The sequence below is a fragment of the Pezoporus occidentalis genome, unplaced genomic scaffold, assembly GCF_034315485.1.
Source record: "Pezoporus occidentalis ecotype Australia unplaced genomic scaffold, CSIRO_AGI_Poc_V1 ctg113, whole genome shotgun sequence".
NCBI classification, from domain to species: domain Eukaryota; kingdom Metazoa; phylum Chordata; class Aves; order Psittaciformes; family Psittacidae; genus Pezoporus; species Pezoporus occidentalis.
In genome coordinates this window covers 402518-423376 of record NW_026912918.1, presented here as the reverse complement: position 1 = coordinate 423376, position 20859 = coordinate 402518, and the positions used below count along the sequence as shown (strand labels likewise).

The following is a 20859-nucleotide window of genomic DNA, read 5'->3' as shown; positions in this document are numbered from 1 at the left end:
CAAACGCCGAGGACGCCGCAAAGCGTCGCTCTCCCGTCGCGGAGTGACTGTCGGCGCGAGCAGTAGAGTTTGGGTCTTCTCTCGCTAGAAAGTCAAAGCGGCGCAGGGCGTGCCGGGAAGGTTGAGTCCTCTTCCAGACAGCCATCTTCTCGCCGGGGCTGAGCTGAGGGGCGCGGAAGGATGAAGGGGTTCCCGGTGGTGGCGCGTTCCCTCTCGGTGAGGATGACCTGGACGCCTTGGGTGTAGCAGGGGAGAGGCATAGCGTCAGTTGACAGCGCTTGCCTGGGTCCCGGCGGCCGTGGGTGGGCCTGACCCCAGACAGCTCCGGGTCGGCAAACCGGGCGGGCGAGCTGGGGGTCGGCGTGTGAGCGGCTGTGGGGCTATCAGCGAGGGGCGTAGAGGGGAGGCCAAAGCCGGCGGCGAGGCGGATGGGCAGATGGTGGAGTGGGGCGGCGGGGCTGAAGGTCAAACAGGCCGCGGGCCGGACCCGGGGCGGCCTCCGCGCAGCGCTGTGGCGGGGAGCTGCGGCAGCGGCGGCGGGTTTCTTGGGTGCTTCACCTGAGGTCTTTCCGGCCGGCGATGCAGGGCTGCCGGTGTGGCCAGGGAGGAGGATCCCTTGTCGCTGTTTGTGGCAAGGTGCCCTTGACAAGTAGGGCTTGGCAAGTGGCTCTTCCCCGGGCGTGGAAGGGGCAGAGGGCTGCTTCTGCTGCAAAGGATCCCCTGGAGGCCTCCGGCAGCTGGAGTATAATTTGTGTAGGTCTTCACTGGAAAGCAGTGATGGTGAATGACCTCTGAGTCATAGTGTGTTTGCAAGTCAATTCTAGACTCTCACTAATAATTCATAAATAAGTAGGTTTAGTGGTTAAAATTTCTGTTTGGGGAAGGAAGTACTTTTTCCTGGACTCATACATTGAACAGAGTATGTGGAGTTATGTCATTGGTATCCCTTCAATTGACTGCAGTGGGGTGTCTGTCACTCAGTGTTTACTTAGAGATGTATGAGAATTAAGTTGGGTTTTGGTTGTTGGTTTTGTTTTGTTTTTTTTTTTTAAATGTGAAGAATAATAAATTTGGTGTTTTTTTTAATAATCATAAGAAACTTCAGAAAGGGCAGAAGGAATAGCATTTCAGATTTGAAATTAAAAGTGTTGTTATTTCTGCTACCAGCTAGTTGCAGTGTTCACTTCCTCAGTTTGAAGGCCTGCTTCTGGTTATTGCTCTGCAGTCTGGGGACTTCCATACACATCCTTTTTGTATGCAGCAGTCAGTGTAGCTCTGTTGGTGAGAGAGGTAATTCTTTAAGAGTTGAACTGCCTACACCTAATAAGTTGGAAAGTTGTCTCCAAAGTTATGTTCTGAGTGTGTGGAATTCTGTGGCTTTTTTTTTTGAGTTAATTGCTACAAGGTGGTCCTACAGACTATACCGTATCAGTAGAGATACCCAGTGCACAACAGCAAAGAGAGGGAGGGGGGAAAAGCTTTCTTACAATGCTAATTCTTGAGAATAGCACCAAGGTCCAGGGACCTCATGTAAGTCATTCCCCAGGTTCTAGCAGTGATATAAAAAAACCAAAAAACAAAAAACAACTGTCAGAGGAATTACAAGGGAATCACTGGTTTTACTCTGGGACTTGAAGTTGTTGATTATATTTCTACTTCAGAATTAGTTGCTTCTTCAGTATGTAATGGAATGTGCAATGAACTAATTCAGGGAATCCATTTTCTTATGCTTTCTCTTCTAGAAGAGATTTTACTCACTTAAGGTAGCCCCTAAAATTTCAATCTCAAAACCTGCAGAACGAGTGAAATTATCTCAAGAGTCTGAGAATCTTGAGGTCAGTATGAATGCTGGTATTTTTTTTTCTGTCCCCTTTTTATTTTGTAAAACTCAGAGTAGGGTTGTGACAGTATTTCTAGTGTGTAACTAAACCAAATGTTTTTCTGTTTAATACAGATCACAAAATTGCCAAATGGCTTAGTTATTGCCTCTCTAGAAAACTTTTCTCCAGTTTCAAGAATTGGTGTGTTTATTAAAGCAGGCAGCAGATATGAAACCACTAGTAACTTGGGAACTACTCACTTGCTTCGTATTGGACCGAATATGGTAGGTGTTTGTTCACTTTGTTATTATGTTGGCAGTAGATGAAATGGTGAAAAGTTTATGATGCAAAAGTAAAGGATACAGTAAAATTTAGTGTAAGAGATCTTATAAAGTGGAAAACAATGTACATTGTTTTTTTGGTTACCTGGTTCAAGTGCAGGAGAAATGACATTACTTTCTGGAAGACAGGATGTGATGCTTAATTTAGAATTAATGCTCTCCAAGTGGCTTCACTTATACAAGATGCTCTGGAGGAAGATACAGTAGGTTCAAAAAAAAAGAATTCGTCAAATTAGGGTAGCAGGTCTTTAAGGAGTTGCTAATAGGAGCAACTCCTGCAGGTACTGCAGGAATACCACTGAGCAGGTTGTGGTATGTTACATTTAAACAGCCTCTTCTGTTGCCGCTGTTCAGAAGGTTGGGCAAGCCTTCCTACAGCTTGACCTACTGTGGCCCTTCCCGTTGTTCCTGTTCATCTCAGTTGCTGTCTGGCTGTGGGGGCAGATGTGAACAGCCAGACTGTGACAATTAATGCTACACAGCACCACTGACAAGTCTGTGACTGCTGTTGCATGGGTTCAATCCACATCAGCTTCAGGCAGAAAAAAAGAACATCCCAGCTGCTTATTGCCCTTCCCAACTGCTGCCTGAAGTTCCATCAGACAGCTGTCAGTGTGATAGCATGTGTAGGTGTTCTTGCCCTGGTTTTGTCAAGTTTATCTAATTCAAAGAATCCTAATGTTCAAGCGAACCTGGATCATTCTAATATGGAGCTGGGGAGCAAATATGTGACCAATTAAACTGGAAAATCGGGAGGATGATAGAAATGATTGGGAGCAGGGGTGCAATAAGCTGGCTCAGAATGGCTTCTGTATAAATGAATAAACAGATACTGTTTCCACGTTGCTTGAGCACTGAACAACCTCGGGCAAGTCTGTTCTTAAAATAGCTGGAATTCTAAGTTGCTTTTTTTTATTTCTGTAATAGACTACTAAAGGAGTATCTTCTTTCCGGATTACTCGTGGCATTGAAGCTGTTGGGGGCAGCCTGAGGTTTGTAACCATGTTAGGATGTGTTTTGGTAACATGCAAACAAGCTACATGATTAAAGGAAACTTAAAACAATAAGCACAACAATACAGAGACAGATAAGCTCAGTGTGGTAATGCCACTTGATTGGTGAATGTTGACAAGGAACATCTTCTGTACTTCTTGTTCAGTGAAGGTGCAAAAGTGTACTACCCATGGTTTGTGTTTTTAGAACACCTTTTAATTAACAAAACATAAATGTTGTGTACCTGGAAGAAGCATAATTTGTCCAGAAAGCTTAATGTTCTTTTTCTTTTTTCAGACTTTGAGATTGAACTTTGTGAAGTCAGTAGATTATTTTTTTTTTCTACATCTTTTGTGAATAGATACCACTCATGACACTGCAATTCTGGGAACAATTCAGACAGTAGTTGGCTTTCATGATTTGAGAGTTTAAAGCCTAGAAAACAAGCCTAAGAGAAATAAAAGAGGGATCTTGCTGTGCCTGCTTTCTTGCAATGTGTCTTGAAATCATCCAGTAAGATTGTTTTACATAGATTTTGGTTAAATACAATGTTTTCTATAACTTGAGACTCCGACCCTTTATTATATTCCTATATATTCCATATATAGGAATATATGTTCCTATTAGTCACAAATGTGTTGAAGCAAGTGGGGAGTTTTCTGCCCAAAGAGAACAATTTCGAAGTTGCCTTGTTTAATACATACACACATTTGTCTTCAAGTTTTGTTATTCAAACTTATTTGTTGTTTTACCTTGAATTAGCATTGTATTTTAAATTCTGATGCTCACAAGACACTTGTTATTACTACAATACTTAGGATGGGAGTTCTAGTTATGTCTGTTTCTGCTGTGTGTGCATTATCACTCATTTTAAATGGTCATGTCAAGCAGATTTAAGGTTAACTAGTTATTGAGGGGAGGAATATGTGTGAAAAACCACTTCTGTGTTCTCTGCTGAAATGGGGTTTGTATTTTTTCTCGTTTAGTGTGTACTCAACAAGAGAGAAGATGGCTTACTGTATTGAATGCCCACGTGACTACGTGTAGGTATCTAGATATGCTGTAAATGGCATTGCATGCTTTACAAACTGCTGTGTGGTGGAGACCGTTTTACAGGGTAGGAGGAATATGTATTTTTGTGTTTGTCTACTAAATCAAACTACTATATTAATATCCAGTTTCTGTATCGCATTACTGAGTATATGAATGCTGCAGAACTGAAGTGGAATTTTGGCCCTCTGTAGGGCAGTGCTAGTAACTACTCTGGCTTGTGTGATACATTTTGTTGTTAATACGTTGCTTACAGATTAGTTTAACTTGCTTTCAACTTCAAAAGAAATATGTGCTACTTCTGTTGTGCTTAATGCCTTTGTAACTTTTTAATCTAGTGATACAGTTATGGAGTACCTTCTTAATGTCACCACAGCACCAGAGTTTAGAGCATGGGAAGTAGCTGACCTTCAGCCTCAGTTAAAAGTTGACAAAGCAATTGCTTCTCAGAACCCTCAAGTTGGTAAGTGTACTTTCTGATCTACTGCACTGGCTTCAGGGGAGTTTCCTCAGAATTAAACACTTCTGGAAAAAATAGTTTCTCCCCTTTTGTTCTGTCATGTGACCATTTAATCTTTCAGTTTTTCCCTATGGATAGGTATGGGTCTTTCTGTTGTTACAGAACCCTTTTTTATAAATACACAAGTTTTTGTAGCCTGTGTGTAACATTCAGCAAGTAACATACTGATGACAGCTTAAGCCATTCCCCAAGGCAGCTTCCATTTCACCTTTTTAATTTAAGTACAGCTAAAGAATGTGCAGGACATGACTCTTGTTGACAGTATATTTGCAGCAGGTTGTGTTCTGAAAATGATTCTTAGGTATTGCTCACCAGTGCAGAAAAGACATTCTGCAAAAGACCTCTTGAATTTGTATGGTTATTTTGATAGAAAACCAGTATGGATTTTCATTACACTGAAAATGGATTCCAGCTTTAGGGTTATGAATTTAGGTTTGTGGGTTTGAAAAAAACCCAAAACAAACCTAAACACAAAGGCTCAGCCAAACCAATGCATTTGGATGAAACTTCCAAGTGTATTAGATTATTCTAGACCTGCTTTTGCAGATCTTGTGGGTACTTAAAAAGGCCCACAGCTCTGTTTCAGTGGGTTGACATTTCATTCATGATCTTCACTAAAAGTGGCTCTTACGTTAATCATCATAATTGAAATGTTGTTCCCCTTAGGAGTGCTGGAAAACTTGCATGCTGCAGCCTATAAGAATGCTCTGGCAAACCCCTTATATTGTCCAGACTACAGAGTTGGAAAAATTACTTCTGAACAGGTAGGATTATTTGTGTTGTGTTATGAAGCTGTTTCAGTTTCTTTATCAAGGATGGATGATGACACTTGAGAAAGTAAGCACTGACTATACTTACTATATGAATTTTCTGTCTCCTGTGCATAGTAAGGTTGTCAGTGAAATGCAAGTGTTCTTATATAAGAGGGTTTGTCAGAGAATGTGTAAAATGCTGTTCTATAGACAGCTCCTTTTGGAAACGGTGGAGTTTGCTGCATGAAGAAGTGTAAGGGGGGATGTCAGAAACACACTTGCCATTCTTTATAATTTATGGAAAGTACTCTAAAATACGAATTTACTGTTGCAGCTCCACGATTTCGTACAGAACAATTTCACAAGTGCAAGAATGGCTCTAGTAGGATTAGGTATGTATGTTCTTTAATGGGCATTGCAATTCGTAAAGGAAAACTGGCATGGAAGGTGGAGTTCTCCATAGAAGTAAAAAGTTACGGTACACTTAAAATATTTTTATGTAACTGCTGTAGGTTTTCAATGCCATTACATTACTTGGAATAACTATTGTGTTGCAGGTGTGAAGCACTCCGTGTTAAAGCAAGTTGCCGAGAATTTTCTAAATATCCGTGGTGGAGCTGGTGTTTCTGGTGCAAAGGCTGTCTATCGAGGGGGTGAGTCTGTGTCTTGTATCTGTTCTGGATGACTCTTTTCTGCTCATTGTAAATGTAGTAGTATTCAAAGTTGCAACTGGAAACAATATAGTAGTACTTAATGCTGTACATGGGAAGTGACAGTTCAGACATCTCTCATCTAACTAAGCAGAGGATTATTCCTCACCATGGGAAGTTCTGGGATAAAACTGAACATGTATTTCCAGTAAAGCTTTACCTGTAGGATCATTTATTCCATAAAGTGGGAAACAAACTGGCTTGTGGTTTCTCTTGGCATTTTGGGTAAGATTTGCTGAAGAGTAGATTAAGGACTGTCTGGAAGTGGTGGCAGTTTTTCTCTTTAGGGAAGATCTATTAGAACATTGTAAATCTTTCATAAAAGATAATGTAACACTTAACTGTTTCAGAGCGGTATTGTGTACTAGTTAATACCAGTACCCAATCTTTACTTGGAGTATCAGGTCACTCTGACCAGATGGGGAAAATTAGTTTTCAACATTTAATATTTACTTGGGATAACTTCATTTTCTGTAAAACAGGATCAATACTGTTCTGAACAGAAGGCAATGCTTCTTTCCTGGGTATTTGTTATCTGAAGACTTGCTGGGTTTTATTATCTCATACTATGTGTGGTTTAGGGTCAGTTTCAAATAAGGCAGAGGAAGGTGCATGGGTTTGTGATTGCAAGAAAAATTTTGAATATTAAGGATTGTTTATAATTACCTATAATCTACTAACAGCTCCTTGCTGTTTTCCTGAGTGGTTATTGCAACTTCACACCCTGGCTTTTCTCTCATGAAACAAACTCCGGGCTAGGAATATTTCCTTTCAATACCTCTGAATGTATAGTAGTTTCTAACTGAATACTGTATTACTTTTTATTCTGTTGTTGTGTTTTTTAGGAGAAGTCAGAAAACAGAATGGTGAGAGCCTTGTCCATGCTGCTGTTGTCACAGAAGGAGCTGCTGTTGGGAGTGCAGAAGCAAATGCGTTCAGTGTTCTTCAGCATGTTTTAGGTGCTGGGCCCCTTATCAAGAGGGGAAGCAGTGTTACCAGCAAATTGTGTCAGGGTATTGCTAAGGCGACTACCCGGCCATTTGATGTAAGTTCAGAGGTTTATTGTACTCTGATGTTTTAAGTAAAACATTTATTATCCTTTAAGAGTTTACTACCTCCAGGTACAATCATAATTAGTTCAGTCTTGCACAAGTTACAGTATTTCAGAGGACTTCCAGTCTGATCTTTCCTCTGCACAGATGGAGTTTAGCTTCCTGACTTACAGTATTTTAGATCCTGATAGTAATTATTTTTCTATGCTTGATGTTGAGTTGTTCTGATACATGAAACAGTTGGTGATAATGTTTGTTTTGCAGGCTTCCGCATTTAATGTTAATTACTCTGATTCTGGGCTCTTTGGGATATATACTGTATCCCAGGCTTCAGACACTGGGGAGGTGAGTTGCTGATTAGAATTTAACTATTAGGAGCATAACCCTCAAACTAATTTTCATTTGAGATAGACCGATTCATCTAAAACACTCAGTTCATCTGGTTTCTTATGTGAGAATGCTGCATGTTCAGTTATAACTTAGCTTTGTAAGCTGGGATCGAGACTTGCTGTCTGGGAAGTACAAATACCTAATACAAATGAGAGCTAGTAAAATACCTTGGTTGCTGACTGTAATTGCTGACTTACATGTGTAAGCCTAAGTATATCATAAGGAACATGCTGGCTCTTGAAGCCAGCAGAACTGAGTGAACTGTGATGAAAAAATGGTGAGACCATACAAATCAATGTGGTGTTGCAGTTTCATTCCGCAGTTGATTTTGTGTCTTGCTTGGGCATTTATTATGTAATTATTATGGTTTTAGTTTTGTTATGAGGCTGTTTAGAAGTGAGTTCAGGCAGACAATCGTGACATCATCAGCTGCTCTGAAGTTTCTGAGATGTCATGTAATATAAATAACATGTTGAAATTTAATGCTGGAAGAAGTCGTAACTGATGTAATTTTCCTCAGGTGATTAAAGCTGCTTTGAACCAGGTAAAGGCAGTTGCTCAGGGCAGCATCACTGATGATGATGTCACAAGGGCAAAGTAAGTGCATAAAGAGCTCTCTTGTGTGTTGTAAAGAGAAGTTTCTTAACATGTAGCTACTTGTCAAACACTTAAATTATTCTGTACAGCAGAGCTTATCCTTGTCCTGTAATTATTTCCATGGGGAACTGCTCATTTTCCTCTGTTAAAACTGAAGCAGTGTCAGTAGGGTTTTTTTCCCAAAGCGGTACTGATCCTCTGCTAGTGGTATTTCCTTATAAAAACTTGGTAGATAATGGTTTCTGAAAACTGTTTCAGTGTAAGGTATCAGCAAATATCCACAGATGCTGTCATTTTAATCATACTCTGTAGTGTTAAGATGTATTCAAATTAGATTCCTAAATTGCATTATTCAGGTAATTCCCTTTAGAGTTGCACTGCAGCAGTTCCCAAAACAATTACATTAAACAATCTTCTGCATCTTCAAAGAATAGTAGTAATGAGGGTCTGCAAGTGTAAAGCACTGAATTAGCGCTTTAGTGTTTGAAATAATGTGCCTATAGGAATATTTGAGATGTGGGGGAAATTACTATTAGAGATGCAGTAAAATCAACAAAGTTTTAGGATTTCTAATTTATAGAGGGCTGTGCACACTAGTTGAGCTTAATCTCCAGGTGGTGTTAGACTGCACTGAGCCTTTCGAACTGTAGTTATGCAATATGACAATATGGTACAGATTCACTCAAGTAGCAACATTAAAGTATTGCCTATTACACATGCAAAATACTTACAAGACTCCATGTAAAGCCTGCTTACAGAAAACGTAATAACCTAGACATGCTTGGTTGTGCATTAGTCACTAGTAGCTAAATGATGAATTCTGGACCTTTATATGTGACATTATTTGTTGTGTGTGTGAATTGTTTTGTGGGGCTTTTTGGGTTTGTTTGCAACAAAGCTGCTTAGTATTAGGGAGTTAAAGTACTGTGGCTTTCTGGGGGGAAGAGGGGTTCCTTTTCCTCGAATGGATTCACATATTTTCTATCTTGCTCTTTTTTCTTTAGTGACAACAACCAACCAACCAACCAAAAACTAACCCAAAAACCAAACCAAATTCAAGGCCAGCGATATTTGCAGTCTGGCAATTCAGTCTAATCATACTCTATTGGAATGAACCATTTTCTGCCATTTTGTTGTTTAAAAAAATCATAGAATGACTAGCTTATAAAAATCAGATTTTCATAGGTAGCAGTGAGTGCATGAAACAGAACAGTGTAAACTTGCTATCTTTTAACAGAACATGGAACTGTTGCTTAAGGAGCCTAACCATTGACATCCACTGCTGCTTTGTCACTTCCAAAAAAATAGCTCTCCATTGTCTGTTCTTGATGAGAAACTGGAATCCATTTTAAACCTAATTTTTAAACTTGATGGATTAGTTTCTCTGAATCCTGTGGTACCTGCATCAGTTCCTTCAAACAGAAACAAATTCAGAGCTTGAGATCTTCTGACTGCAGGAGGTGGCAGTTGGTGCTGGGGTACCCTGTCATTTTCATGCTTGGAGTATTTGTGGTACCTCTTTGCTACATATACAGAACCCTTCCATACTTGAAAAGGAAAACCTTCCAAAATGGAGAGGAATCTTGAAAACTTAAAAAGCACCAAAAACTCGATGCGCTTACAGGCGTGGTAGCTAATAACAGGACTTTTATGTTCACTCATCCTTAATGCTTTATTTGATGGCAGAAATCAGCTGAAAGCCACCTATTTGATGTCAGTGGAGACTGCAGAGGGGTTGCTGAATGAAATAGGCTCAGAGTCTTTGATGTCTGGCACGCACACATCGCCATCTGTTGTTGCTCAAAAAATCGACTCTGTAGCCAGTGCTGATGTTGTGAGTGTAAGTATGTGTAAGCATTACAGGTGTTTATTAATCACTGTGTAAGTGGTTTTTGTACAAAACGGGTGCTCATTTATGTATGTATATAAACACACACACACACACAATCTTTTAAAAAAGCCAAGGCAACTTACAGCTCCCAGCTGCCTGTCTTGTTAGGCCTTTATTAACAGGAGACCCTTTAATCCAATATGCTGCAAAACTAGCGTAGCTGGGAGTGTATGAAATTCTCATCTACTTTACTTGAGTTTACCAAAACTGTCAACTAGTATTCAAGAAAAACATGATGCTAGTTCCAGTGCAGGCACTTCTATGTCAAAGGTTTTAGGATTCCTGAGCCTAAAATATTTGCTGTGCTTAATAAAACGATTACTCTTTCAGTAATAAACTGATGTAGGCACATTGCTATTCCAGTTCACTTTGTTGCTTAACAACTTGAAGCAAACTTCATACAGAAATCCATCAGACATTCTAAGAAAACTTGTTTTTTTCACAGTTATCACTATTTTGTGTTGGAGTAGCAACTAGCAATAGCTTTAGTAATAAGGAAAGATCCACTGTACACTTGTGGTGTAATAATTATTCTAGACATAACTATTTTCTAAGAGTTTATGCCTTTTATATCCAACTGTCATTCTGCCATTCCTGTTTAAAGTAAGAAGGATCTAGAATAGAAACAAGTTTTGACAGCAAAAAGAAAACTGTTTGTTTGACGTATGATGGTAATGTTGGGATTTGGCTTTTGCTTTAATAACTTGAAGCTGAGGCTGTGAGCAGCAAGATAAATTCTGTTGTGGTGAATATTTCCTCATATCCATCTTTCCGATGTATTTTCAGGCTGCCAAGAAGTTTGTCAGTGGGAAGAAATCGATGGCAGCTAGTGGGGATTTGGGAAATACTCCTTTTCTTGATGAGTTGTAAAAATGAAACCGGGATGCAGATTCACAATGGACCTACAATGAGCTCTAAGTCACCTATGCTCTAAATAAATTACTACTAATTTGTTATTTGTGCATTCAGGTATTTCAGCAAATTTCTCTCAAGTAATTGTGGGCTTGCACTTGTCAAATAAAGTGCTGAGTTCATACATTGTGTGGATTTTTTTTTTTTTTTCCTACTGAAAATGGTATGTAAAATGCTGGTAAGTCTGGCTCTGTATACTGAAGGTAGAACTACAGTGAGCATATAAGATGACATTTTAGTCAATGGGAAAAACAGATATATCATAATGATAACTGTGATGCAGACAAATACTGTGATTGCCACGAGCTGTCTGTGTATTCTTGTATGTTCAGGAGGGGTTCGTGATCAACTGTGTCCACCATCCTTATATCAAGAAAATGAAGAAACTTGCCTTCAAAGAAAGATGAATATATTAGACCTTCCTAGAGCTTGCAACTGCTACTTGTCAGGGATGAGCAGAGGTAGTGTCTCTGACTGTCTATTCCACAAGTAGTACTGATTGACATCTTTGTGGGGAGGGAAAGCATTGCTAAAACAGCTTTCTATAGCTAATATAGCATTTCAAATATATTGGGACACTCAGATTTTTTGAAGGCATGTATTAGAAGAAAACAGACACAATACAACTTCAGAAATTTATACTGGGACAAGTCGGGTTCTTAGGTATTCTGCAGCAAAGCAAATTCTTCCAGATGGGATGTATGTGATACAGAAAGGCAGGAGGAAGGGGAACTGGTCTCATAGTTTTCTGTAGTCCGGTATGAAGGAGCACTAATACCACTAGTACCAAACTCAGGATTGTATGATGCTTCAACATCATTATGAAGAACAGCATCACAAACATGGTCTGTACCTACCCCAAGTATCTGGTCCTTATCAGGTATCTGCTAGATTTTGTGCATTGATTGTAACTTAGGAGTGAACTCACAGCAGTATGACTGGGGAGATTTATACTGAAAAATTTACAAGCCTACATCATCATCACTGCTGGACCCGATGCCATCTTCATCGTAGTCTGTGCTGAAAATACAGAAAATATTGGTGTTACTTCAACATGCAGTAATTCCCGCAGCCATTTAGTTCACTAATAATGGACTCTTGTTCTAAAGACAAGTTTATTAGTTCTGAAGCTGCTCTAATATCAAACTAATACTATTTTCCATAGTCCTTTGCATGCTATTTCCCTTGCACTCCACAACCGAGTTGTAATTCGGTCACCAGAAAAGCAAGCTGTCCTTTTTCTGTTCCTTCAGAGTAGAAATAATTTGATGTATTTAAACATAAGCATCCAGGTTTAATCTCTTAGAAAGCCCCTTGCTTCCAAGGAAGCTCCAGCTTCATTTCTGCTGTTCTAGCCTAATTATTCCCTTTAAATACTCAGTTCCTTCCCCTACCTTTTAGGCTTCTTTTCTACTAAACCTTTGTGCCTCAGGAAAACTTGTATCCCATCTACATTAATCATAACTGAAGTTCAGTTTCAAAAGTCATACTCATTAGCCACTGTCAGTAGTTAAGACTGATTAAAGAACAGATAAGCTTTTTAGATGGTGGTAGCAAGACCTCCATCTTGGTACCCTCAGCTACTTGCAGTTGTTGGCTATGACAAACTGATACGGCCTCTAGACTTCAGAGGCGTTCCTGCCAGCCAGACTTCTGCTTGCTGTGGAGGCAGGAAGGGGCATATCTAAAAATGCTCATCCTGACCCTGTCTCCCCTGTAGCTAGAAAAATGAGCTTTTCTTCAGTATATGTTCAGTTCAAATCACAGGTTTCTATTTCAGAAAAAGAAAATACTAAACTGTAAAAGCTATTACACTATTTCTCATTTCTCACTGGAATTATAAGCAACATGTGAAATTCTAGTTATGTACAATAGTTATTTCTTACTCTACTGACACCACAGGCAGCTTTACTTCAGGAATTAATTCAATTGCACTTTGCCAGTCTTGAGGTACTTCAACAAAATCTCTGTAAACTCTGATTTGTAGAGTTGTCCCTATAGGAATATTGTGCAGGAGTTGCCTAAGCTGTTGCAGGGTCCATCCCAAAATGGTGGCATGTCCAATTTTTATTAGAACATCCCCTGCCATGGAAGAAAGCATACAACAATCAGTTTAAGAGACTTGATTTTTAACTGTTCATATGATAAAATATGTAATCTTACCACTATCACATTTTTATTGCATGTGTTTGGCATTTCTTTTTCTTTCTATTCTAATGAAAATGATTTTAGCTCTGTTAAGAACTAACTGTTCACAACACTAAGGAAAGCTGCAGATGGCTTGTTTACATCAGGATTTTTCTGAGTGAACATGATAAACTTTGGGTTGCTTATTCAGTGCTATCTTCCATTTCTGTGGGGTTTGGGGGCCAGATACAGGTAGAATGGTGAATGTTCTGATCAGGATCGCTACCTGGAACCAGACAGACTCCAACAAGGTTCAGCTGAGGTTTTACAGCTGCACATGTCACCTTGTGTTTGTCTGGGTCCCTGGAGGCTTTCAGGGTTGGCTCTCCTTGGTGGCTGGCGCCTGTAGCTCTGCTGCCAACACATGGGTACATTGCAAGACAATGTCAAGCAGGCCAGAGAGGACATAGGAGGTGTTTACAAGAGCTGGTGCAGAAGCTGAGGAGTTCAAGCAGAAAGTGGTGGTGATGTTTTTTGTTCGTTGGTTTGTTTTAAGGGATAAAGCTGCAAATAGCATTATCTACTGCCAGTGGAAAGCACTGAGCTGCAGTTTGGCAAAAAGCAGTACTGCATCCAAGAACAACAGAGTACAGAAGCCCCAGCACCTATATATACCATGGGGTGTAACAAGGTGGGCTTTGAGGGTTTGGGAGAGTTGGAGTTAGTGTGTAAACCTGTAGTTTTGGAGACTGCAAAAGGCAAGCAGAATCTTCCTGCAGCAGACTACAGCTCCATGAGCAGCCTGGCAAAAGCAGTTGCACAGCGGAGCAGTATCAGTAAGCATTATGCACTGAACTGCAACAGAGCAGCATAGGGGATTTAAAAAATCAGTAGTTGTCTGCTGCCACATTAGCAGAGCAAGGAGTCTCTCTCCATCTGTTCTATTTTCTTTATATCCCTTTTGGGTTAAAAATGCCTATAGCAAAAAAATTGCAGGCTTTCAAACTGTTTACCTGAACTACTACCATTTTTTCATTCTCCTTTTTCCACTGACCACCCCATCTACTCCATCACTATGACACCCTCTCTCCACTCTGTTTTATCACAAGATACTGGTTCTACTGGAGTGCAAACAAGAAGTTCTATAGCAACTATAAGTGTAGCAGATAACAAAAAAAGCAACAAAATATTTTACCAACAGTTTTATGTAAGCTCTCAGCATCAAGCAGAAAGATAAATTACCCAAATTCATGTTTCAAAATGCACAGACATAAATTTACTTATGATGTAAAGTATCGCAAGACACTCTTGGCTTTGAATAGATTCTTTTAGAATTCATTTTTTTTTCTGCCCATCCTGTTCTGATAACACTGCTGTAGTGAGTCAAAGCCATCTCTGAACTGCAGATGGAGATAATTTTGCTCCTTTGCTCCAGCAGCTAGGGTCTGAACCACACAGTTTTTCAGCTCATCCGTCAATGATTTTGTGATTCATATCCTTCAGTGGCCACTGAAGATTAACGTGGAGAAAATCTCTTGCACTATGAAGGTATGCTGAGGAGACATGTCCTAAGCAGCCCTGTTTCTTCTTGCTGGCATGGAGAATAGGGCGTGCATAGGTACATATGAGTTTGGTAAATACAACCATAGAAGTTTAAGATATTAATGCCTCCCACTGCATCTGTTAATTTCTAGCTCCTCCCATTAAAGTCAGCAGAATGGCACCAGCTCTTCCAAGCTAAAAGCAGTTATAAAACTGTTCTTTTAGGTTTCTGTTTGACATTGTATAGATAACACTCAATCAACTGGAAAACAGTTAAAGATAAAACCTAATTCACTGCAAGAAAAAATCTTAGGCAATACATTTGTGTATCATATTTTTCTCAAGCCCATGCTCTGTACATTGGTATTAATGCCAAAATAACTGTGCTGCCTGTGGTATCCTTGAGGGATGGAGCTTCTACAAAATTTTACAGCTTTGGTCTTAAAGGTTTTGTAAGTTCACTCTACACATGAATTGATCAAATTCAGCTGTTTGCTGTTGTTTTTTTTTTTGTGTGTGTGTGTGGAATATGCTGAGTTAGATCCAGGTGCTCCATGAAGCATGCTCAGATTTTTTCTTTTGGTTCCAAAACCTAAGATCAGCTACTACAAAGGGACAGTGTTTGTTACCAGTCCCTAGCCCCCTTTAAACTGTTCAATACTTGCTACAGTAAATCAAACACATCACATACTGTAAATAATTTGACTCCCTGTCCTTGTAGGCTTTATTGAAAATGCTTTTGGAGCTTGCCTTTTTCAAACTATTGCAAACAGGACTACTTAGTTTCAGTGACTAATATTATGTATGTTTTACTTTATAGATGTAAAAAAACCTTAAACCAACAACCAAATCAGTATCATATATATGGTTTTGTATAATATAGGGTTTGGGGATTTTTTAGGGAATAGATACAAGCTATCAGCTCCTAAGATAATAAAGGTAGTTAATTCAAATACAAATCCATTCCTGTATTATGTTCAGGATTTTTCCACCGATTTCTATACAGGGATCAAAAATGCAAAGCCTTTTCTAAAATGAGGTTAAGAACTCTACTCACTGGTTTTTATTTCATCAAACAAGTAGATCTTTCTTCTTCTAATTCTCTTTGAAAGGTGCAAGAAGAAAGAACTGCCCAAATTATAAAGGTGATGCTGGGAAAATGGTTCTAATCTAAGGATGTGCCTTTGCACTGTACAGCAGTGAAGTTCTAAATGATCTGATTACACTCAAGTCATAGCTTCATAGATTTCTACATTAGAGACAATTTAATATTTAGTAATAACATAGCACACTGACATCCGAAACTGTAGTTCCTGAGTCTAACATAATCGGTCTAGGGACCCATGTAAAGCATTCACGTTTACAGAGCTTTCAATTACAAGCTTAATATAGGTGTCTGATGTTCCACAAGAAACATTAATAACCAGTAATAGTCTGTTAGTACTGATACAGCACATTTCAGGTTTAAAGCATTTAGCGAATGAACACCTGCATGGATTGGTAGAGCACAGAGATTTATCTATTGCCACTTTGTAACTATTCTGTGTAATACAGAGAAATAAAAAGCAAACAATAAGGCAAATTAATTTCAAACCTTTGGGAAGTTTTGTGTTACTTATAGAGTGAAATTACTTGAACAATAATGCACGCAACAAAGAATGATACTACTCAAGTTTAGCTGCTATATAAAGGTAATAGTCGAACTATTTTTTGACAAACCTGATTAATAGAAAATCTGGTTTTGCTGGAGAAAAATACATAGACTTAAATCTTGATCTGATTATGGAACAGTCACCCATATCAGCTATTTTAAGATCACAGCTATTTCATTGCAATGGAATGCTGGCACTGAGCTTTACACGGTTTATACTAGTTTCTTTTCCCTGTAATTTTAAACTGAGTTTCTTTTGATGTATGCAAGCATAAATAAATCAGAGATGGGCTCAGAGCCCCAGGTGCAGAACATCCTCAATGCTATTAAATTTGAATATCACTGTTGGTTCTTCTTACCTGGTTTTAGCCTTCCATCTTTAGCTGCAGAGCTTTTCTCAACAATGCTTATTATCTGGAGATACGGCCCATTCTGTATGACTATGAGACCTAATCCATGTTTACCCATCCTAAGAGTTGCCTTCAGTACTGCAACCAGTGTGCAGTGAAAGATGCTTTCCAGTGATGGCACCTGCCCTTTGAAAAGTGAGAGGAAAATTTTACTGGTTGAAAGTGTGATATAATTCAACAGGCTTAAGGAGACATCTGAGTAGGTGCTGGACCCAGTCTTAATTGTCCAAACAGTTAAGTCCCTCATCTTTAACTGCTTCTTTAGATAAGCATTGCCTGCTATGTCATACATTTTACCAAGAGCAAAAGCAATACTGCTGTTATTTAAGTGTTCATTACTAATGGTGATTTATTCAGGGAAAGTAGAGAACAGGATACAGGATAAAAGAACAGAGGAGCTGTCAGCTATTAAGGACTTCAAGAAAAGATTGAATTCCTATAAGAATGTTTTTTTTTTCAAATCAATATTTATAAAGAAGTTTAATTTATAAATTTCCAGCAGACTGGTTCCACACCCTACTGCTGACATGAGGGAAGGGACTGCACTTGCCATAGTTAGCATCTACAGAAATAAAATACTCGAGCACCTGCTATCCATTAAAATGCAAAGTAATACAATATAAATGACATTTATCCCAGTGTCTCCACCAAGGAGTATACTAGGGATAATAAAGAAATCTCCTCCATCTCTCAAGCCTGTTCTCATTAACAGCCAGGAAAAATTAAGACTGTCACATGAGTGCTTCAGACTCCTAAACCAAGCTGTATTCTGTTAAAAATTACTTTCTGTCTCTGCTTTAAGATGTAATCTCTAAATGTAACTTCTGTCAGTAGAGTACCAATAAACTACTTGAGACCGTCTCCAGCAGTCTGAAAACACTTAATGAAAATTCCCACCACTTTACCCTCCTTCTCTAAAATACAGAAATTTAGTCATCTTTCCAATGGCTTTAGTAAAGCTTTGGATAAGGCTGCAAATGGCAACCCAGAATGTCTATAAAAGAATTAAGCTGGAAAGTATAGCAATGTGAACATGTTATTTGTCAATTTGGCTGCTAAACTGAAAAACAGAGAAGGAAGCTGGAATGGGTTTGTGTTTTTTTTCCTTCCCAATGAAAAATGCAGGGGTTTTTTAATGTTGTTTTAAATTAAATGTTGTTTTAAATTATTTTAAATTTAATTTGGATTAAATACTTAATTTGCATTGTCAAGCAAGAAAAGCAAAGGAAGACTCACCCTAGCACACCCTTTAACCTGTTGATAATTCTGACAGGTCAGATATCTGACCTGTGACTTTTGCTCAGGAATTTATGCAAGGTGGAACAGGATCAGTAGAAGTGATTGAAATCTTTCCTGTGGTGTTCTTAGTCACTTTTCAATGTGTGTTTCAATCTATTTCAGCCAGAAAAGGGAACTGAATCCTAGTTTCCTACGTCCAGAATAAGTACTTAATTTCCAGGCCAATAAGCATACACAGATTGTATGAAGTAAGACTATATTGTTTTCTAGCCAAAATTATTCAGCAAATCCCATTAAAATTCATGAGCATTTGTACGTCAGCAAATGATCAGCAATGAAATGGCAAACAAAAAACGCTATTATAAATCTAGCTTTAGTTATAGATACCAGAATCCTGACCTTAGGCGGCTTCTTACTACATGACATTATCTTGCTGGACATGAGAGTTTTAAAACCATGAAAACAGTGACAAAACCAAAACCTACAAAACAATTAGAAGGAATGCTAAAATGCACACTGTTAGCTGAGTCTCTTGTCTTTTTACTGTACCTGATATCAGTCTATATACTGTCCAAGGAAGGTGGATTTTCTCTTTGTTCTGTGCTACAGACAGTTTAGGTATTTGATAGAACTTACATTACAGTTGCCCTAACCCTCTCCTGATTTTCTCCAAGTTACCCTCCAATTCTGCAGTTTGCAGGCAGCAGTGTAGGATCTCTCTCTTCGCATGAAGAAACATCATTTTCCTTGTCACCTGCCTTTAATTCTGTTCCAAATACTTAACCTCAAGAGCAGAAATGCCTCTTGATACTAAGAAAATTTGGGGCACTGGGGGCTCTGTGAAGAAGATAAAGTGCCTGGTAGCACAAGGACTCAAGAAGTTTCAGATACTGAAAAGCAGGAGTGGAAGAATAGTGCTGAGGCCGCAGTGCGAAGATGGAAATGAACAGAGGAAGAAATGACCAAAAGAGATGACTTACTCAGAGTTTCATCCCCAGGCTCTTGTAAAGACTGGGTATGTTCCATCAAGTCCTGAGGAAGATCTTTTCCTTTAAAGCCAAAATAATGCTGGAGTGTCCTAGGTGAGCCTTTTGGAAACATGTTACTGTTCCATCGTGACCTGTGGAGGAAGAGTCTACCAGCAGGTGAGGAAACAACAGTGTCTAGCAACTACTCAGAATGCCAGGGCAGATGGGTTCCAAGCTCCCCCAGCACCACAACAGCACCACGGGCATGAGGAACTCTGGCATTGGGCAGAGGATGTGTCTGCATCTAGTGCATTGTTTCAGTCCAAGAGGAGATTTAGGCTGCCTGCCTGTCAATACCACAGTTCTGTCTGAAACCCCAGAGCTTTCTGGAGAACCTATAGCTGCTGGTGTCCTGCCACACAGCATCCTTAGGCACATAGTCATCCCCTGATAAAACTGAGAAAGATTAAATCAAATAACTGATCACACAGCCTGCATGATATGAAGATGACTCTGTCACTATTTCAGATTTCATATTTTCTGTATATCAAAAGCCAATGAAAACCACATCTTCCCTTTCTTTCTCCTTTCCACCTTTCCTTCATTCCTTTTGCCACAAAGCTGAGTTATTTGGAGATAAACATATTTTGAGACAGAATTTTACATAATGCTTGTATTAAAAGCTATTTTAATACCACTTAAAGCTGGTTTATAGGATAGTCACAGGTGATTCTTGGAAATAACGTATTTTCAAGGCAGCTCTATTGCTGTTGTTAGTGCAATATAATTTCTAATTTTTTAAATAAAAAAATCAATAGTTCCATTTATTCCATGCACCAATTGTTCCCTGTTTAAAGGGAATTTCAGCAGGTTTTCATCGAAAGTCTTATTACTTTCTCTACCCTTAAGAAAATCTGTCAAGAACAGGTGATTTCAACAGAACCTAAGTAGAGCTCTTGCCCTCCAAATAGTAAGCCCTGCTGATTGCTGTTGAACACTTTGTTTTACTAACATACCCATTTTGGTTGTATAGCCTTCCATCTACACAAAAGACTTACGTAAAGAGTTCAGATAGTTGCCCGCTTGGCTTCTGGAGTGTGATGCCGCTCTGGAAATAAACAAGAAGGTGTTTGCTGTTAGAAGGAAAAAAATACGCAAACATTAGGTATTTTTCCCACTACCTGTAGATATGAGGCCTACTAAACTGATTGAGTTCAGCATTCCCATGCCAGAATGACAATGTCAAAGGCACAGAGTTATTGTGGCCAGAATCCGGCTGGTTTCTCACATTTACTGCATAGTTCATTTATTGGCTACAGATTCCCCCATGCTTCAATACAAGTAAATCCATGGACAAGCATGTAACCAAAAATCGCTCTATTCAGGTAAGTTTTCTAGTCAAGATGAACTAGGTTTTCTCCCAAGCATACAATACAGACAGCAATGCAATGCAGTGCTGTTGTGGTGCTCCAGAGTCGTGTAAGGCCTGGAGGAACCTCCATGAATCAGTCTGTCCACTTCCCTGGTTTTACAGGAGCAACTCTGAAATTTAAGCTAACGCCCGCTGTTTCAAAGGGACAGAATGATAGTGACAAGAGAAACAATAAATTTATGATCGTTCCTCAACCCTCTATGCAGTGCCCACCAAGTTGCCCATTCTCGATTTCCCCTGGGGGAGGGCAAGCCCTTCCGGAGTGCACTGAGGTCTCCGAGCCGGTGCAGGTATAAAGGAGGGATGCCCGTGGTCCTCAGTTGAAAAACACCTTTGGAGACCGGGATGCGGGACAACTGCTGGGATCAGATGTGACAAAACGAGGCACGGAGGCCCCGGGTACCGGCCGCCCTCACAGCAGACACGCCCTGAGGCGGTGGCCGCGCGAGGCACCGCCCTCCG

General features: G+C 39.5%; 2 protein-coding genes and 1 long non-coding RNA gene across 3 annotated transcripts; 2 read left to right on the top strand and 1 right to left on the bottom strand.

Annotated features, from left to right (window-relative positions):
- The first annotated feature begins 48 nt into the window (after positions 1 to 48).
- On the top strand, positions 49 to 11152 carry LOC134171842 (cytochrome b-c1 complex subunit 2, mitochondrial). Its single transcript, XM_062634423.1, has 14 exons — positions 49 to 216; positions 1743 to 1835; positions 1955 to 2104; positions 3089 to 3153; positions 4141 to 4197; positions 4543 to 4667; positions 5391 to 5488; positions 5811 to 5868; positions 6034 to 6129; positions 7032 to 7231; positions 7503 to 7583; positions 8149 to 8225; positions 9912 to 10065; positions 10903 to 11152. The coding sequence occupies exons 1-14, from the start codon at positions 181 to 183 to the stop codon at positions 10984 to 10986; spliced, it is 1374 nt and encodes a 457-aa protein (XP_062490407.1). The 5' UTR covers positions 49 to 180; the 3' UTR covers positions 10987 to 11152.
- On the top strand, positions 3160 to 3648 carry LOC134171857 (uncharacterized). The gene is made up of 2 exons (XR_009967747.1): positions 3160 to 3432; positions 3483 to 3648. It is a non-coding gene; the product is annotated as an uncharacterized LOC134171857 (long non-coding RNA).
- Positions 11153 to 11749: 597 nt separating the features above from the next.
- Positions 11750 to 19410, bottom strand: PDZD9 (PDZ domain containing 9). The gene is made up of 4 exons (XM_062634436.1): positions 18978 to 19410; positions 16708 to 16884; positions 12915 to 13110; positions 11750 to 12048 (listed from the first exon to the last, which is right to left on the bottom strand). The coding sequence occupies exons 1-4, from the start codon at positions 19096 to 19098 to the stop codon at positions 11991 to 11993; spliced, it is 552 nt and encodes a 183-aa protein (XP_062490420.1). The 5' UTR covers positions 19099 to 19410; the 3' UTR covers positions 11750 to 11990.
- Between the last annotated feature and the right edge of the window lie 1449 nt (positions 19411 to 20859).